Consider the following 17,721-nt stretch of genomic DNA (forward strand, 5'->3'; position numbering starts at 1 on the left):
GTTTTCCGGTTCATTTAGAAGTCTTTCACAACTACCTGGCAGTTGAACAACTTGGCCCCAAACTCAACTTAGTACAACATGGAAAAAGAAACAAGCTGACTTTGTCTCTATTGCTATACATCGATTAATTTGTCAAAATGTGAGTGAAAGAAGACAATGAGGAAAACTTCTCCGTTGTAGTGACTATAGTGCGTGTGTGAGAGAATGAAATGGGAAGGTTCATAATGTCCTCCTGTCTCCGAGCCAGACAGAGAACAATCACACACAGAGCGAGGCAGTGAATAAAACTGCCATTATTTCTCCCACTCCAGCAAATTTCCTGCCAAATGGTCTGAGACATCCTTCGAGAGGTCACTCCTCCGAAAAATCCCAAAACTCTCAAACATTTCACAACAGAGGTGTGGCTTACAGTTCCTTTCAGTTGGTCTTTGTTTTTCATTGCTGCAATAATGTGTTCCATATGAATGTAGGGGTGTATACAGTTACAGTGTCAGTATGACATATACGACATAACCTGTGAAACATTCATTGAGAGTTCTTCTAAGCCGTTGTTATACTGTAGTGAGTAAAACACTATAGGAGTAGATAAAAATTCCAACTTAACAGTGACTCTTGCTGATGGATTGTGAGCTGTTCATGTATCATCGTCCTGCTGCATTGCAATAGGCCTATACTTCACCATGGTGTCTGCTGCCCTACTGGCTTCTTGCCAACTTGAACCCTAGTAGTGTCCCTATTCTGGGAGCAAACATTCACCGAAAATAGCAGATCTACAAGCTCGATAGACCTCGGTAGACCAGCTATTTTCAGCAAAGATGTTTTAGTGTAGCAGTAGGGGGCCTATAGAACCCTGCACCAGTCAACTCAGTTTTATACTGTTAGGGATCAAATGGTTAACCGATATTTAACACTGTAATCTAGGGGAGGAACCTACACTTTGTTTCTAAACATAAACAACAAACTCTTGATCCGATTCCCCTCTCGCATAACTACTGTAGAAAGTAGAAAGATCAAGTCACTGAAGTAGTCCAAGGGGCGACACAGGAAGGATGAGAAACGTTTAGTTATGCAGTTAATTACAGTATACGAGGTGGGTCGGACCGTACGTGGGCTGATGTGTTATCACACCAACACTCATAGATGACTAAGCCTGCCACTCCTGCCTGCTTACACCACTCCTGCAAGCTGCTACTATACTAGTTCTCAAACATTTTCAGGTCAAGGACCCCGAAATTGATATGAATTTGGCCGCAGACCCCCATTTGAAAGGATTTGGTCTCCTATAGCGGACCCCCATATAATAAGAGTTTTTCAAAAAGAGCCGTAGTACTATACTAACTGATTTTAATGCTATATTATTCATTTTGCTTGGAACACACTCATGGGCCCCTGGGGGGCTTCCCGGGTACACGCCTGCAAATTCTGGTGCCAGCTGAGTGGCACGGACAGCTCTATGTGTTATCAAGTTGTTTGGAAGCATGGTTGGGACATTGGGGAGAGATAATTATGGCCGCAGCTATTTCCTGTGTTTTGGACACTCGTCCCCACAAGAGAGGTTCCCGGGATGGCTGTAATAGGCCCGTCCAGGCTTCGGCCTGGCACTGCCGGCGCTAAGAATAGCAATTGCTTGGGGGGCTCATCCTCTAGTCTACACCTGCCATCTAATCTCTCCCCTGCCGGGTGGAAGGAATGGGGCCTGCTGGGCCGTGTCCCTGATTTTCCTCCCGGAATTTTCCCCAGTGAGGGGTAGGAGGGGCTGGGCAAGAGCCCTGTAAGTTTTTATTTGTGTTGTTTCTCATAAGCGCACGTCCGTTGTACCTTCAAGTTCCACAGCCCCTCTGCCGCCCCTCCCACCCCTCACTGCATGGGGAAAATTCCAGGAGGAAAAACGGGGACGCTGCTGGGCCTGGTGAAGGGAGCATGGGGGGAGACATGCCTCCTTTTTGAAACTAGCTCCTTGCTACTCGCCCTACACACTTCCACTCGGTTTGAGCATAGATATATAAATAATAGAGATGGCACTGGATGGGAGGGGAATCCTGGTGCCGTCTCTATTATTTATACATCTATACTCAAACCGAGTGGAAGTGTGTAGGGCGAGTGGCAAGGAGCTAGTTTCAAAAAGGGCCCATGGGGTGGAGAAGAGAGCGGTTCCCCTGATGGCTGTGTTGGCGCTCACATGAAGATTCCTGAAGTGCAATGCAACCCGGCCGCTGCGAGCTATACACGCATGGCAGTGTAGGCTTATTTTCACGTGGCTGCGCACATGGCAGATATTTCCGGTGGAACCACAACGGCAGGAGCAGAGCATGAATCACCCTTTACTGTACATTTTGCGGAGTACGTTTACGTTCGGACAGGTCAGGGCTGGGTGTCACCAGGTTAGGTTTCTAAGTACTTGTTTTCTAATGTCCAAAATAGATAGTTTTCAGGAAACTGTGTGTTCCAATCCATCAAGTGTAGTTATTAGTTGTACAGTAATAGTAATATTGTGTTAAATGTTTATAAAACCCACATGCAGAAAGACTTGCAAATAATAACATTTATGAAACAACATGCCAACATCTGCTCAAAGCAATGATAACACTAGCAAAAGTAAATAAAATACACATTGATGTACAGTACTGTAACAAACTGCTCCCTGTGGTTTCAGCCCTCTGATACTTTCAATGAGAGGTGGGTCACTGTATTTATTCAGTGTAAGCTGACTTAAGCACGTATCATACTCTTTCTCAGAAACGCCCAACGTCATATGCTCCATATAAAACTATACAATGATACTTACCACAACTACAACTACAAAGTACTTCTATTGGCCCGTGTCCTGCAGTTAAGGCGGGGAACAATAATTGTTGTCAAGGTAATCACACAAAAATATGAGCAGGTTTTAGTTATATGTGCCGCTGCACGTTTATTTACCTGCATATAATGCTAATGTTCCTACAAGGACACGCACACACCTGCATACGATACAATGCTAATGTTCTAGACGAGTGGTTCCCAAAGTGGGGTCCGGGGATCCCCAGGGGTCCTTGAGGGAGTTCCAGGGGGTCCCCAGCTAAATGATAGTTAGGAACCAAATGGACCCTTATGGGTCTGTAACTCAGAGTGTACAAATGGAACCAAATGGACCCTAACGTGTCCATTTGGTTCCATTTCTACATTCTCAGAGTTAAATTAACATTGATTTTACAATATAAATTGGGATCTCAGAGATAGAAATGCCCTTAAATGGGGATCCGTAGACTAATGCATGTCAAACTGGGGGTACTTGAAATTAAAAGGTTTGAGAATCGCTGGCATATCTCTTCAAATGGGGGTCCGCGGGCTAATTAGTGTCAATTTGGGGGTCCTTGACACGAAAAAGTTTGGGAACCACTGTTCTAAACATCATGTAGATATCTGTTTTTTCTTTTCTTCTCCTCCTGCTCTAGTCTACCCTACGTCTATCTTCTCACTAAAACGACAAATGATGTAGCGCACTCAAGATCAAACAATTTCACCCACTTCTTACACCTGTAAACCTGCTGTGACGTGACAAGAACGATGATTCTGATTCGTTATGATACACAGCATATATTTGCCCTAGGGGTAATAAAAAGACAGCGAGGGTGATACAAAGGACCAGGCCTAGGGCTCCAGGATGAAATGACTGAGGGGGCAGTTGAAAATGGCGAGGGGGCACACATTATTTTTATATAGCAAAACAAATATGTAGGCTACATAAAACTTAAACTGAGGGGGACCGGGGAAGAATTTGCAACTGAGCGTTCCAGGCAAACCGTGGTGCCGGGCCTGAAGACAGGGTGATAAACTATCACTGATGTATCTTCCCTAGGGATGCTATGTCAGCCGACCAATCAGTTCAAGCTAAGGCGCCTTATCTTCCCTATAGGGATAATACAGCAGCTGACCATGAAGTGCTGAACATCCGGTTGCTGTGGATGGTTTGATCGGTTTCACAGCCGATCAAACGAGATACGTTGGAGTTTATCTGGACACAAAGGAAGAGCTGCAGCAACCATCAATGGTTCACACACACAGAGTGGCTAGAGTATGCAACGGCAAGGTCAGCCAGGTTTTCAGCCAACTCCCTCCCCACACTGTTGGGAAATCCCAGTGTAACTTTGTTCGCCAACTCTAACCCTATCCTTGTTGACGGTAATGCTAAGCCATTCATTCAATTCATAGTAAGTGTTGATCAAATGCTATTTTTCTCATTGTCTACAAATGATTGTACAGCCTTCGTTGTTGCCCTCTGTATCCAGGCTTTGGGCAACACTTCACGTCTATTGAACGATAATACGATTCTATACAAATCTTGAATGAGAACAAATCTCTATTTATTTAAGCAAACAAGCACATTTCCCCCAGACGAATAATACACTACACACACCATCAGTAGGCTACTAGATTTATACTATAAATTCAATCATTTAGCAGATAATCTTGTCAAGAATGACTTACAATGAGTTGGAGCAGGTAGGGGTGTCATACTTATGTCTCCCCCACCCACCCCTTTTCCCCCTCACTGTATATGTTTCTTTTCCCTGTTTACCTCCTCTATGATGATTTCCTGCTTTGACTATATACAGTAGTTGTGTATATTCGTACGTCTCTTAATGTTTTGATGAATTGAAAATGGTGGACCCTATTGTAAATAAGTGTAATGCTTTATGGTGTCGTCCACTCACAGTTAACAGTTTTTTGTATTGAGTTGTACTTGAAATGTACTGTAATTCTGCAAACTAAATCAATCAATCAAAAGTCTTGTTTGAGCACATTGACAGGTTAGGGTGATTGAATCGGACACTTTAAAATGTATTTTCCATAGCAGTGGTTCTTAAACATTTTCAGGGAGGGACAAAATGTTGACAAAACTATGGGGCTAAGATTTGTGTTGGTAAAATGTTTTTCCAAGGGCTCCCCAGGTGCCACTTTGAGGACCACTGTCCAAAAGCAGCCATGACAACCTGCCACGTACCAAAACCACTCAACCCATCCAATCAACAACGCCTTTAATGTTAAGACAACAAGCATGGCCATAATGTATAGTATATGTACTCTCCCATGTGAAAGCTCTGGGTGGGCCTGTCTGTCCCAACAACAGAGAGAACAGGAGACAGAGCTAGAGGAGGGGAAAGAGAAACAATGGGAGAGTGAAAGAGAAAAGGAGAACAAACGGTGCTGCGCATACGCGCATGCACACACACACACACACACACACACACACACACACACACACACACACACACACACACACACACACACACACACACACACACACACACACACACACACACACACACACACACACACACACACACACAAAAGACTACAATCCCCGGGAGAGCAAACAAACATGGCATCATAAATGCTCATCCTATCCCCTCTATTGACAGGACGTGTCCCCTGGAGACACGCTTGAATAGGCTGACCCTGACCCTCTTTAAGATGGTAATGTGCGAGTATTGAGGAGGGGGGGTGAGTCAACTTTCAGTTGGCGTCAAGTTGCCTAAAGGCTTTTGTGATTATGTGATGGGCATACACAGTGATCAAGGCATACACAGTGCTGCCTTGATCCCGCCTCTAGCTGCCGCTGATTGGCCAGGCCGTTTGGTGGCCGGAGCATCAAGTCTGCCTGAGAGTTCCCAGATGGGAGCAGGAGGGGGGAAACCCAGTGTACTCTCTGCTGCCCCATCTGGCGGAGTCAGGTTAGTCAGAGTGCCCTATAGATGAATCGTAATCACTACTGTACATGCAGTATACATTAGCATTAAACAGTGTAGGTAAGGCCCGGACGGTTAGCTCAAGCGTCTGGGCACCTAGGCTGCCAAGCCAGCCGGACGGCGTGCCGCGGGTTCGACTCCCGAGCCCGACAGCCTTTGCCGCGTGTCACTCCCCATCTCTCTCCCCCTTTCCTGTCTGACTACTGTTCCCTATCAATAAAGGCATCAAAAAGCCCCCCCAAAAAAATAAATAAATATATAATATAAATAAAATAATATATATATATATATATATATATATATATATATATATATATATATATTATATATATATATAAAGTAGTAGCATACTCAAAGGGAGAAATAGGCCTATACGTAACATATATAACATAAATGTAAATGACAGAATGGTACTGTACAGTCAAGACTGAACTATACGTATGCATGCGTCATGCCGCGGTGTGTTGCATTGTGTTGTGAGCAAGAGGCAGAGGACAGTGGAGATGTTGCCAGTGATATTCCACAGCGGGCCAGGCAGGCGTGCCGTGCCTGACGGCTGTCTTAGCTGTAAAGCACTGTCTCTCTCTGTGGAGTTTCCACTTTCTGAACAGCTGAGGGTTATTATCCACATGCATTGCACAGCCCAGGTTGGAGGAATGCTCAGAACAAGCGGTGTCCGGTATTAAAAGTCATTTCTCAACCCCGACAAACCCCTGGGACGGTTTCATAACACGACCAAACCCTGTCCCCAAACACCTCTCTCATTTGTCATAATACAGCTTTGCAAATTCTATAACCTAATTTGTAGCGAGGCTGGTGATGATGCAACACTTGCTTATTACGGTTACTCACAGACTTGTAAAACGTATACCTGACTCATGGCAGAATATTTTATTACAACAGAGGAACCATGTTATCTGAGTCACAGGTTTTCAAAGTGGGGACCGCCCACCCAATTCAGATAAGTGCATTAAATACATACATAGTAATTATAATATACAAATAATAATAATTGTGATAGCCAGAGACTATGGCTATTTGGGGGTCGTTGGCATGGGAAATGTTTTGGGAAAACCTTGATCTACTAAGTAGTACACCGGGTGTACACCAGGGGCTCCATTTCCGTCACCGCTAAACCCCTTATCCCTAAACTTCTTTGCCTTTTTTACTATTTTGCAAAACATTTTTGAATAGTTAAAATGACCAGTCTACAAGCTCACAACGTGTCACTGTAGATTGGCTAGTTGAACTATTCTAAAATGTTTTTCAAAATAGTAAAAAAAGGCAAAGAAGTTTAGGGATAAGGGGTTTAGCGGTGACGAAAATGGAGCCCCAGGTGCACACCCAATTTTGGGTGTACACCGCGTTGATAAATATGGGCCAAAATGACTAAAACTAAAATAGAAATTTGCTGCCAACAACAACACTGGTTTGGTTGGGTGTCAGGGTGCTCTGCTATGGTTTGGTTGGGTGTCAGGGTGCAGTGATAGGGTGATGCCTGTCATCGTCAGAGGAACGCCCCGGAATGCCAGGGGGGAGTCCTGCTGGAGTTCCCTCCACCAATCTGCCCTGAATAAACACATTTCTGCCCCCCCCCCCCCCCACACACAGCTGGCCACATCTCCACGGGGATCACATGCTGTACCGCGGTGGAAAACGTACAGTAGGCACATTTAATTAAGTATACTGTACTTAAGACGGGAACCCCTTTTGATGTTTTAAGCATTATGTTATGCTTCAGCTATTGAAAAATAGCAGATCTACAAGCACCAAGTGCCGCGCTATACTACGAGCTTGTAGATCTGCTATTTTTGAAAAAACGTTAAAATATGTGAAGATCTTTGAATATATATTCTTTCACAGTGAACGTTTTTAACTCAAATCTTTTGCTCTTATATTTTCAGATGAGGGTCGGCGGCCAATTACATATATTTTTGGGGGTCCTTGACATGAAAATGTTTGAGAACCACTGACATAGACATTTGTAGAATCGTCCTCAGGTCTAAATGGATTAAGTACAATTGTGTGGTATTTATACTTTACTTGAGTAATTCCAACTTCCAGTACAATACTACTCCTCCTAGTACTCCACTGCACCTCAGATCCAAATATTGTAATTTTACTCTACAATTATGTCTTACTAGTTTGTTACTACTTTGTAGATTTTGATTATACATTTCACCCATTTGAAAATATGCGATCTACAAGCAATGCATTGCGTTGCATTGTGAGCTTGTAGATCTGCTATTCTCAAAACATTTGTAAACTTGAAATGGGACATTCTGCATAAGTGAGTACTTTATACTTTTGGTACTTTAAGTACATTTTGATGGCAATGCTTTTGTACTTTTAATCAAGTACATTTTGACTTTTACTTGTAACCGAGTATTTCTACATTGCCGTCACAAAATGTGAGTACATTTTCCACCACTGCATACATGCTATACCATTTCCAGCCCAGCACAAGGCACATTTAATACCGATACATTTAAGTCCCTTGGAGAAATTCTAGCACTCTAAGTTCTAACGCGAGGCCCTGTGTGCCACCTGCTTGCCCTGTGGCTGGTATTTCCTCTCAGTCTCTCGACACACATTTCGAGCGTGAACTCAGTAGAGTGACATGCATTCTTCAGAAGTACTGGCCCCCAAACTTCTGCAAACGGAAAACGGTTACGATTTCATTTCCCCTTTTCGTGTATTTTGCATATCTCTAGATCTCTCTTAAAATTGTACATTTTATTCACTGTGATGTATGTATCTTCCTGTGGTTAACACTAAAACTTTGATTTTCAGTGTCACACGATGCTTTTCAAGTCTCATTCATTGCATCCATTGCTACCAGGCATTAGGGGGGATATTGTATTCAACTAGATACTTTTCCCAAACATGAACAGAACACAATACTGCAAAACCACACAACTTCAAGAGTGACTTCCTCTAGTGCTACTCAAAGATGAAATGCAATACCCAGAGTTCTTACACACGTTCCTCCTATAGTCCCACACACACACACACACACACACACACGCACACACGCACACACACACACACACAGTCACACACACAGTCACACACACACACACACACACACACACACACACACACACACACACGCACACACACGCGCACACGCACACGCACACGCTCACAGTAGTAGTGTATTTACAGTGATGTTATTAAGATACTGTAGGATGTTTTGGACAAGTGTATTCTCCTCTGGTTACGTACAAGAATGGCACTTCCTAACCGGCAGTACGTCCTGCTGTGAGCAACAACAACGCTACTATTTGCTAGTGATATATGAGTGATATAGGACAGTTGTTCTCAAAGTGGGGTCCAGGGACCCCCAGGGGTCCTTGAGGGAGTTACAGGGGGTCCCCAGCTAAATGGATAGTTAGGAACCAAATGGACCCATGGATCTGTAACTCTGAGAGTGTACAAATGGAACCAAATGGATCCTAACGGGTCAATTTGGTTCCATTTGTACACTCTCAAGAGTTACATTACCATTGATTTTACAATATGAATTGGGGTCCCAGAGATAGAAAATTTCTACCCCCATTTCATTGCATTTCTAACAGAAATGCCAGTATAGTATATCTTTTCAAATGGGGCAAATAAGTGTCAATTTGGGGGTCCTTAATTGTCATGAAAAAGTTTGAGAACCATATATATTGGGTACATTGTTGCTGTTTCATTTCGACGAATAGATTTTACGACTTACTATAATATCGTTACACCCCTACTTTCGCACACGCACACGCTGCAGTGCTGCCTGTAACCAATGCTACTTTACCTGTTCTATATAAGGGTCTGGTGTATATTAAACTGTCGCTGCCAAATATGGCACGAGCACCAAGCCACGTGTAGCGGCCATGGGGCATTAGCGGACACATGCATCCCAATATTTGTTGAAAGGCAGCAGCAGGGAGTTCACGTGGTCCTTTACTGTTCCCACAAGACAGACACAGTCTGGTTGGTTGGGTGCAAACAGCATACATAACAGCTCAGCACAGCCCCCACCAGGCCCTGAGATGGCCAATGACAGCTGGAGGCCGCCAGCCAGCCAGCCCAGCCTGAAGCTCTGCTTCCCCCATATCATAGTTGAGATCTGTCAGACAGGTAGCTGACCACAAAATGCCTCAGTGGAGGAGGACCTCGGTGCAGGAGGGCTGGGCTGGCTTCACAGCAGTGTTGATTTTGTCGACTAAAACTATGACGAAAAGTGTTGGACGACGACTACCTTTTTTCACTGGAGAAAACGGAATAAAATAAAAATAAAAACTAAGCTATGATGACTAAGACTAAATAAATTTCGTCAACAAATAAAAACTAGACTAAGATTTTAGGGAAGGACCAGTGGACAAGGGAACTAAAATAAAGTCATTGTATGTGTGGTTGCATGCTGAAAATAGCAGATCTACAAGCTCACAAGCTTTGTAGAGCTTTGTAGAACTGCTATTTTCAGCAAGTGTAAAATCAGCCATTACGCCGCCATCAATGCTCGCCAAAATACATTTTAGCCGACTAAATCAACCGTAGATTTTGTCGACTAAAATCATATGTGTCTACTAAAACATTTCAGGTGACTAAAATGTGACTAAAAAACTAAATTAAGTTTTATTCCAAAGACTATGACTAAAACTAAAATCAAGAATCAACACGTCAGAATCAACACTGCTTCACAGATAGGTTTACCCCGAAAAAAACATGCATATGCCATTGGTGGACGGACTGTGGGGGGTTGCTGCTACACAACACTGAGTAGAAGTGTGCGTGTGCATGTGGACTGGAGTGTGTGGAGTGTGTGTGGGGCTACATGATATCAATATGGGCAACGGACAGACGGCATGACCTTTACATGACGAATCATCTTTCATGAAGTGACATGAGGCGAGTGTTCCTATAGGGAACGGAACATCTCCAGTATGTTTGCACGGGGCTCTTCATGACAGTGGTTGTCAAAGCGGAGTCCAGGGACCCCCCAGGGGTCCTTGAGGGGGTTTCCAGCTAAATGATAGTTCAGGAACCAAATGAGACCCTTATGGGACTGTAGCTCAGAGAGTGTACAACACTCTGAGTTAAATTAACATTGATTTTGCAATGTGAATTGGGTCCCAGAGATAGAAATGCCATTAAACGGGGGTCCGTATAGCCTAATGCAGGTCAAACTGCAGGGGATACCTTGAAATAAAATGATCTTGTCCCTGGCATATATTTTCAAATGGGGGTGCACACGGGTTCCTTGACATGGAAAAGTTTGAGAACCACTGGTTTATGACACCGCCCCCCATAAGAGACCACGGTCCACAGATTGCGGAGTGTTTCCATGACAGGTTCAATCTAGATCCACACATGACAGGACAGGGAAAAGTGATGGCGTGATAGTTTGGCCGGCGGCCTCTGTATTGCAACTCACAGGGGGGGCGGCTTGTACAGTCACACAAAACACCGTGGAACAAGCATAATCCTCTGTAATACAAATGAGGCTGAGGCAGCTGCCGAAGTGTTGAGTGCTTTCTCTGTGGTGTCACTTCCGTGACGCCACAGAAAGAGTCCTTCTGCTTCTCCGTAAGATGTCTGTTGCTTTCAACCGCACTGCTCTTACTTTGAACCTCACTCTCTCTCTCTCTGTGTGTGTCTCTCTCTCTCTCTCTCTCTCTCACACACTCATGACGGTGGGAATTGAACATGTGCCGATAATATAGAACCCACTTCTGAACGCAGGCATGTTAGCAATTAAGCAAAAAGCTTTCGGTATGCCGTAAAACACTGCGATATTGTTAACCTGTGAGACGTGTTGTAAGTCTTTGAAGGTCTTCATTTAGACAGCTTGTTATGAAGCTCTCTATTCATCTCCGTCTTCATTTAGACAGCTTGTTATGAAGCTCTCTATTCATCTCCGTCTTCATTTAGACAGCTTGTTATGAAGCTCTCTATTCATCTCCGTCTTCATTACATTTCATCTCATTCAAACATCGACGAGGAGCATTTAAAAAAGGATAGGGCTGCCTGCACCTATCGAAAAAACTAACAGACGCAGTATCTTAAAATGGCTTCAGTCAATAACTGGACTATGGAATCGTGCATTTCCTGTCCGTCAGTGTATCACTCAAAATCCCATACATGGGAAAGCCCATGGTGCCCAGGTCTCGTGACATCACGTGACATCATCAGCGATGAAGATCCCTGATGTCATAGTAAATGCGACTTGCTGTTGCAATTAAGCCCATATATGGAGATCCCTCTATGTCATCAATATTTACGTTCTCAACAGGCCCGCAAATTAAGGCCCGGGTCCTACCTGGGCCCTTATCAAACCCTGTACACTCAAGACACTGCCCCCGCTGTCACCCTTAGATCTCCATATATGGAGCTGACCTGTTCTGGCATTCCATATGTTGATCTGACCTCATCAAACCCTGTACACGCAAGACACGCTCCATGCTGCTCCCATTATGGTCATTGTAGGAATTCAGCAATCTAGTCAAACCCTAGTCACACACCCAGACTTCATTATGTTTCTGGCCATAGGGTGCACATTTCAAATTGTGCTACTGTTACAGTGTCTACTACAAATTCTATTAACATTGAGTGACTGCAGTTTCTTCCAGCTGTGAAATGTTGCTTTAATTTCATAATATGGAGTTTTCACATTTTGATGAAATTGTTTATAATGATAATTATATCATTCACATATCATACTATGGCAGAAGAAAGACCCTAAGGTTACAAATAATCAGCATCATGTAAACACAGCTGGGCTGTCCAGTTGAAACAGCAGGCCAGGCCGTAAAGTAATACAGACATGCTCTCAGCTTGTCCTCTGTAAAGGGTGTGTCCATTAAGTAACTGTATATTTTGGACAGCACACACTGGGACATACGAGTCTACGTTTTCATAGGTCACGAAAGGTCAGAACTTTTTTTCGCTTCATACCCCTACACATCTGTTAACGCGCTCTGCACTGCTGTCATATGCTGGCCTTGATCCTTCCAAAACAATGATTTGCAGCTTCCCCTTTCAACACTGCACTGGCGTCTGGCAACTTCCCCTTTTCTTTTTTTTTTATCAATTTCCCTTTGTGACATAATTTCCTCGATGTAGGGGCTTGCCTTCAGCTGCATAATTTTGTCTCTAAATGATTTGTTGTATTAATGTAGATAGATTTATAATCCTACTGTTTTTTATTTTAAATACCATATTATTACAAAGAAACAGTAGCCTTATACTTGTTAGGTTGGCAGCCATTTATCCTTTGAACTTTATCATTTGCTGTAAACTTCAACCCACTTATCATGGTGACACCCAAGCAGCTTAAATGTTAACAGACCTGCTGTTTGCACACAATATCAGCAATCCGTATTTACTCTAGACCACTATGCTACGAGGCATGTAGAGGGGTTTACAAGCATCCCCTGTATTTATGATTCAATTACAACTAATAGCCCAAACCTAACCACTAAACCGGGTCCCAAGGGAGCTATACTACTGTAATAGGACCCCCAGTTTCTTCCCTCTTCACAAAATATCTAATCGTTCTGATACGTCCCAAGCTTGTATAGATCTGCTATTTTCATAAATGTTAGTCCCAGAATAGCTATAGGCATGCTATATAGGGTTCAATTGGTTACAGGTTCTCGAAATATTGTTATATAAATTTAAAACGGCAACAACACTTACCTTCCCAGTTCTTCTCCAATTTCATAGAAGTCCTCCACTCTCTGTTGCTTGAATACTGCCATGCCCAGTGTCCTCATTGATGTAGGGTTATCTCCTAAACTCTTGGGTCAGTCAGTCGCTCCTCCGTCAGTCCAACTCCTTTTAACTTCACTTTAAGTCCAGCCCTGTGAGAACAGGAGATGTTCTTGTTGCAGTTTTGACAGAAGAGCAGTGAGTACTCTCACATGTCTCAGCACGCTGTCTAGCATTCCATCTCAGAAGGAACTGCATCTAAATTCATGTTCTCCATTAGCCTGACGAGCACAAACACATACCCTTTTGCTCATGAAGGGAAAATATATATATAAGTCTAAATACCTACTAGCAGCACTAAGCAAAACTACCAATGAGTGTTATTACAGAGGGCTTTAATTGGGCCTATTCATTTAGTACAACCCTAGGCTACTGCACAAGTACAACTCAGCTGTAGTCTACTGAGTAGACGTGCAGTGTCATTTTTGGTTTGTTATAATCACAATGAGTACAGTAGACTCTACTGTACTTATAGTGATTATAACAAACCAAAGATGACATTTGGTTATGGGCAGAAGATCTGTTTTGAGAGATGACACAGCCAAATATAGATGCTGACACTACCATAAGCTTTACAAATGATTATGGCATAACCAATTAATGTTGTGAATTAAACTAAGAAATTACTTTTTCTTTTAAATGAATACTAGTATACCATACAACAGTTCATGCTATAGGTATTGGCCTATGCTCAAATAACTTGACTTGACTCTAGTTTTACAATATTAAATTCATTCTTTCCAAGGTTTCAACAAGAAAGAACATGAGGTCATGTCTTACCGTCTGTCAGGTGGCAGGTTTGTTGATGAACTTGCATACTCTCCCTGCTTCTTCTACAACTAGTCCTGCTGTGCGTCTGTAGTCCAGTCACAGCTGCTGCTGTCCTATCTGTCTCAACTTCTGTGTACAGTGTGTCACGGCAGCAGCACCAGCACACTTTTGTTCCTTCAAAAGGTCTTTGAATGTCACACCCCCTGATGGCTCCATTAGGAAACTGCACTGTGACTGAGCCATGACAAAACATTGGTGAAAATCACTCGACTTTTATGGAAGATCATTAAAAAGTGCTGGAGGCACATTGTTAGATGTCATTGGTAAATGACCACTTGTCGGCAGTAGTTACTACTGTACCTTTCAATCAGTTATAAGTGAATATAGCGTAGCCATGTCGAGATCTAGAGACTAGAGAGAGACAGAGTGTGTGTATGTTTGTTTGTTTTGTTGGGGGGCCCCAACATGAGAGGGAGGGGGAGAGCTCTGCTCAATGGAATGGAATTCAATTCATTGGTCAGTCAACTTCACTAGTATGCCAGCATTATTGCCTTGCAAGTAGGCTACTTGAACACAACAGTTTTCTCTAGAAAAAGGTGGTCTTTCAGATTATGTTCTTTAAGAAGTTTGAGGTATTAAACTTTTAAAAAGGTATAAATAACTTAATTAAAACCATAATGGTTAACATGGTAAACCATGTTTTGGATATTACTCCTTCAGATTTTATCCAAAGTTTACGCAAATCGGTACACATGATCAACACGGGTTTGTTTTTCATATGCCATCCCGATTGGCAATGATCAAAAGTGTGCAGACTGGCCCGTTAGATCAAAATGCCTCAAATCATGAACGCAGCGTCCAATTGCTGTGAAACTTTGCATGCACATTTCCACTATGTTGAGGAACAATTAATGCCACCCTTGTTTTAACATTGCTCTATTATAGCGCCACCAGGAGTCATATCTCCATATTTTTGGCAAAAAAACTTCTGCTACTGAATTTCACAATGAGTTCTGTCATCCAAAACATTGTTTATTGGATTCGTTTTGTAAAATAAAAATAAAAAAGACAAAACAAAAGACACTATAATCAGTGAGAAACATTGAATTCAACACCATGTGTTATTTTCAAACAATCAACAATAATGATTAACATCAACTGATATTTAATACGATTTAGAAACTAAATGAAAAGTGCCCTGTAATATTTGATAAGGTCCTTGTGTGGCACTCCACTTGGGCAATGTGTTGGTGTGAAGAACAAAAGAAGGGGGTTTCAAGGCAAGCTAGCTTATTTGATACAAGCAATTAAGCTATGATAAACATTAATATGATCAATGTGTCACATGACCTTTAGCATGCAAAACAACAAGCTTACAATGAAAGTTACAAAATGAAGTAGGAGTACACTATGAAGATGTACAGCACACAACGCTCTCGTCTTTAACTAAAGGACTAATGCAGAATCCTGTTTGCAAAAGTAACAGAACAAACAAACAGAGTAAACAGAGCCAAGCTTAAATTGCTTCTTAATTCTTTTCGTAATAGAGACCTGCTCTAAATGCAATTAAAACTCCAATTTGTAGAAGACACATTTTTCTTACAACACTTCGTTGTAGTAACCATGACATCCGTGCAAATGTCTGATTAGATAGTTCAACATGACAGCTAGTTGTCCAGCAATTACAAGGAAAGGAAAATCCTACAGCAAAGAATAGCATGGGGAATAGAAATCTATGTTCTACAGGAGTTATATAATGGTGCTTAAAATTATAGCATGGCACAAATGTTTACTTCAGGCAGATGTGGCCGGGGGGTGGTGGTACAGTTGCCTACCAGCGTGTTTTTATCGCTTTAACTACACAGTATGATGAACTTCACAAAATAATGTCACTGTAAACAGGTAATGTCGAACCTTAAATTACGGTAGATAGTGGTAGCCACAGTAGTTAGCTGTATTCCACAAGTATCTGGAGGACTCCTCTCCTCTGTACCTTTAGTATGTATGGAGTAGAATATAGCAGTGTGCGTGGTGGTTTTCTGGACCTACTGAAAAAAACAAATCGACCATTCATCTTTCCCGTAGAGATTTACAAAAGTATTTATATCAATTATTTTAAGCCTAGAGTCATCCAGGATCCTGGTGAATCATGACCATAACACCTTTGATTCTGTGAAGAAAGAAAAATGAAAACCGCCATATAAAGTGTATTTATTAAATTTAGTATATAACTATAATTATTATTTTCACAGAATCAAAGGATTTATGGCCATGATTCACCAGGAGCCTGGATGGCTGGATTCTAGGCTTAAAATAATTATACATATTTTTTGTAAATCTCTACAGGGAAAAATGAATTGGACGATTTTTCAGTGGGCCCAGAAAACCACCAGTCCCATTGCTATCCTATGCTCTACACTAGGGCAGCGTTCTTCCACTCTGGTACTGGGACCCTAAGTGATCCTCCTTCTATCCTATACCAGTAAGGCAGTGGTTTCTTCCACTCTGGTACTGGGACCCTAAGTGATGCTGATCTTCTATCCTATACCAGTAAGGCAGTGGTTTTCAACCTTTTTCATATCAAGGTCCATTATTTATTGGGCATTTGAGCCACGGACCACCATTTGATGATTTAGCCTCTCAGATCCAAGACTAAAGAATATTTTGTTGGTGTTGGATAAGATTTTGTCCACAATTCCATGCTGTATTGATATTGGTACCATTAGGAGATAAAATAACAATTCTTCTACATTCTCTAATTATTTAGATTTCTTGTAAATTAAAGTAATGAAAAACTTAACTCTTGAGAGTGTAAAATGAAACCACGGGTCCATTTGGTTTCATTTTACACTCTCAAGAGTTCAAGATCTATAATGGTCCATTTGGTTACCAACTCTCCATCATTTAGCTGCATGAGGACCACCTGGAACCCCCTCAAGGACCACTGGTTGAAAGCCACTGCAGTAAGGTAATTGCATTCTAGCCGTCTATAAGCAAGGACCCATGGGTGCCAGGTGGACCCATGGGTACCAGGTGGACCCATGGGTACCAGGTGGATACAAGGACCCATGGGTACCAGGTGGACCCATGGGTACCAGGTGGATACAAGGACCCATGGGTACCAGGTGGACCCATGGGTACCAGGTGGACCCATGGGTACCAGGTGGATACAGGACCCATGGGTACCAGGTGGACCCATGGGTACCAGGTGGACCCATGGGTACCAGATGGATACAAGTCAACTCCCAGGATATGATAGAAAGCCTAGAGCAGTGGTTCTCAAACTCACTTATTAGCCTGCGGACCCCCATTAGAAAAGATATGCCAGGGACCCCCATAAGAGATGTTTATGGCTCTATAGCAGTAATTCTCAACCATTTTGTACAAAGGGAACCAAACGGACCCGTTAGGGGTCCATTTGGTTCCTAACTATCAGTCCCCGGACCACTGGTTGAGAACCACTGGC

General features: G+C 42.6%; 1 protein-coding gene across 1 annotated transcript in view; it reads right to left on the minus strand.

Moving 5' to 3' along the window:
* Nucleotides 1-14,383, minus strand: part of dapk2b (death-associated protein kinase 2b) — a 31,603-nt gene extending 17,220 nt beyond the window's left edge. Inside the window, exons 1-2 of the mRNA XM_079502460.1 lie at nucleotides 14,265-14,383; nucleotides 13,413-13,576 (exon numbers count right to left, since the gene is read on the minus strand). Coding sequence (XP_079358586.1) covers nucleotides 13,413-13,489 — 77 coding nt within the window. The 5' untranslated portion in view covers nucleotides 13,490-13,576; nucleotides 14,265-14,383. The remainder of the gene's footprint in view (nucleotides 1-13,412; nucleotides 13,577-14,264) is intronic.
* Nucleotides 14,384-17,721: the final 3,338 nt, after the last annotated feature.

The sequence above is a fragment of the Electrona antarctica genome, assembly GCF_951216825.1.
Source record: "Electrona antarctica genome assembly, chromosome: 5".
Taxonomy (NCBI): domain Eukaryota; kingdom Metazoa; phylum Chordata; class Actinopteri; order Myctophiformes; family Myctophidae; genus Electrona; species Electrona antarctica.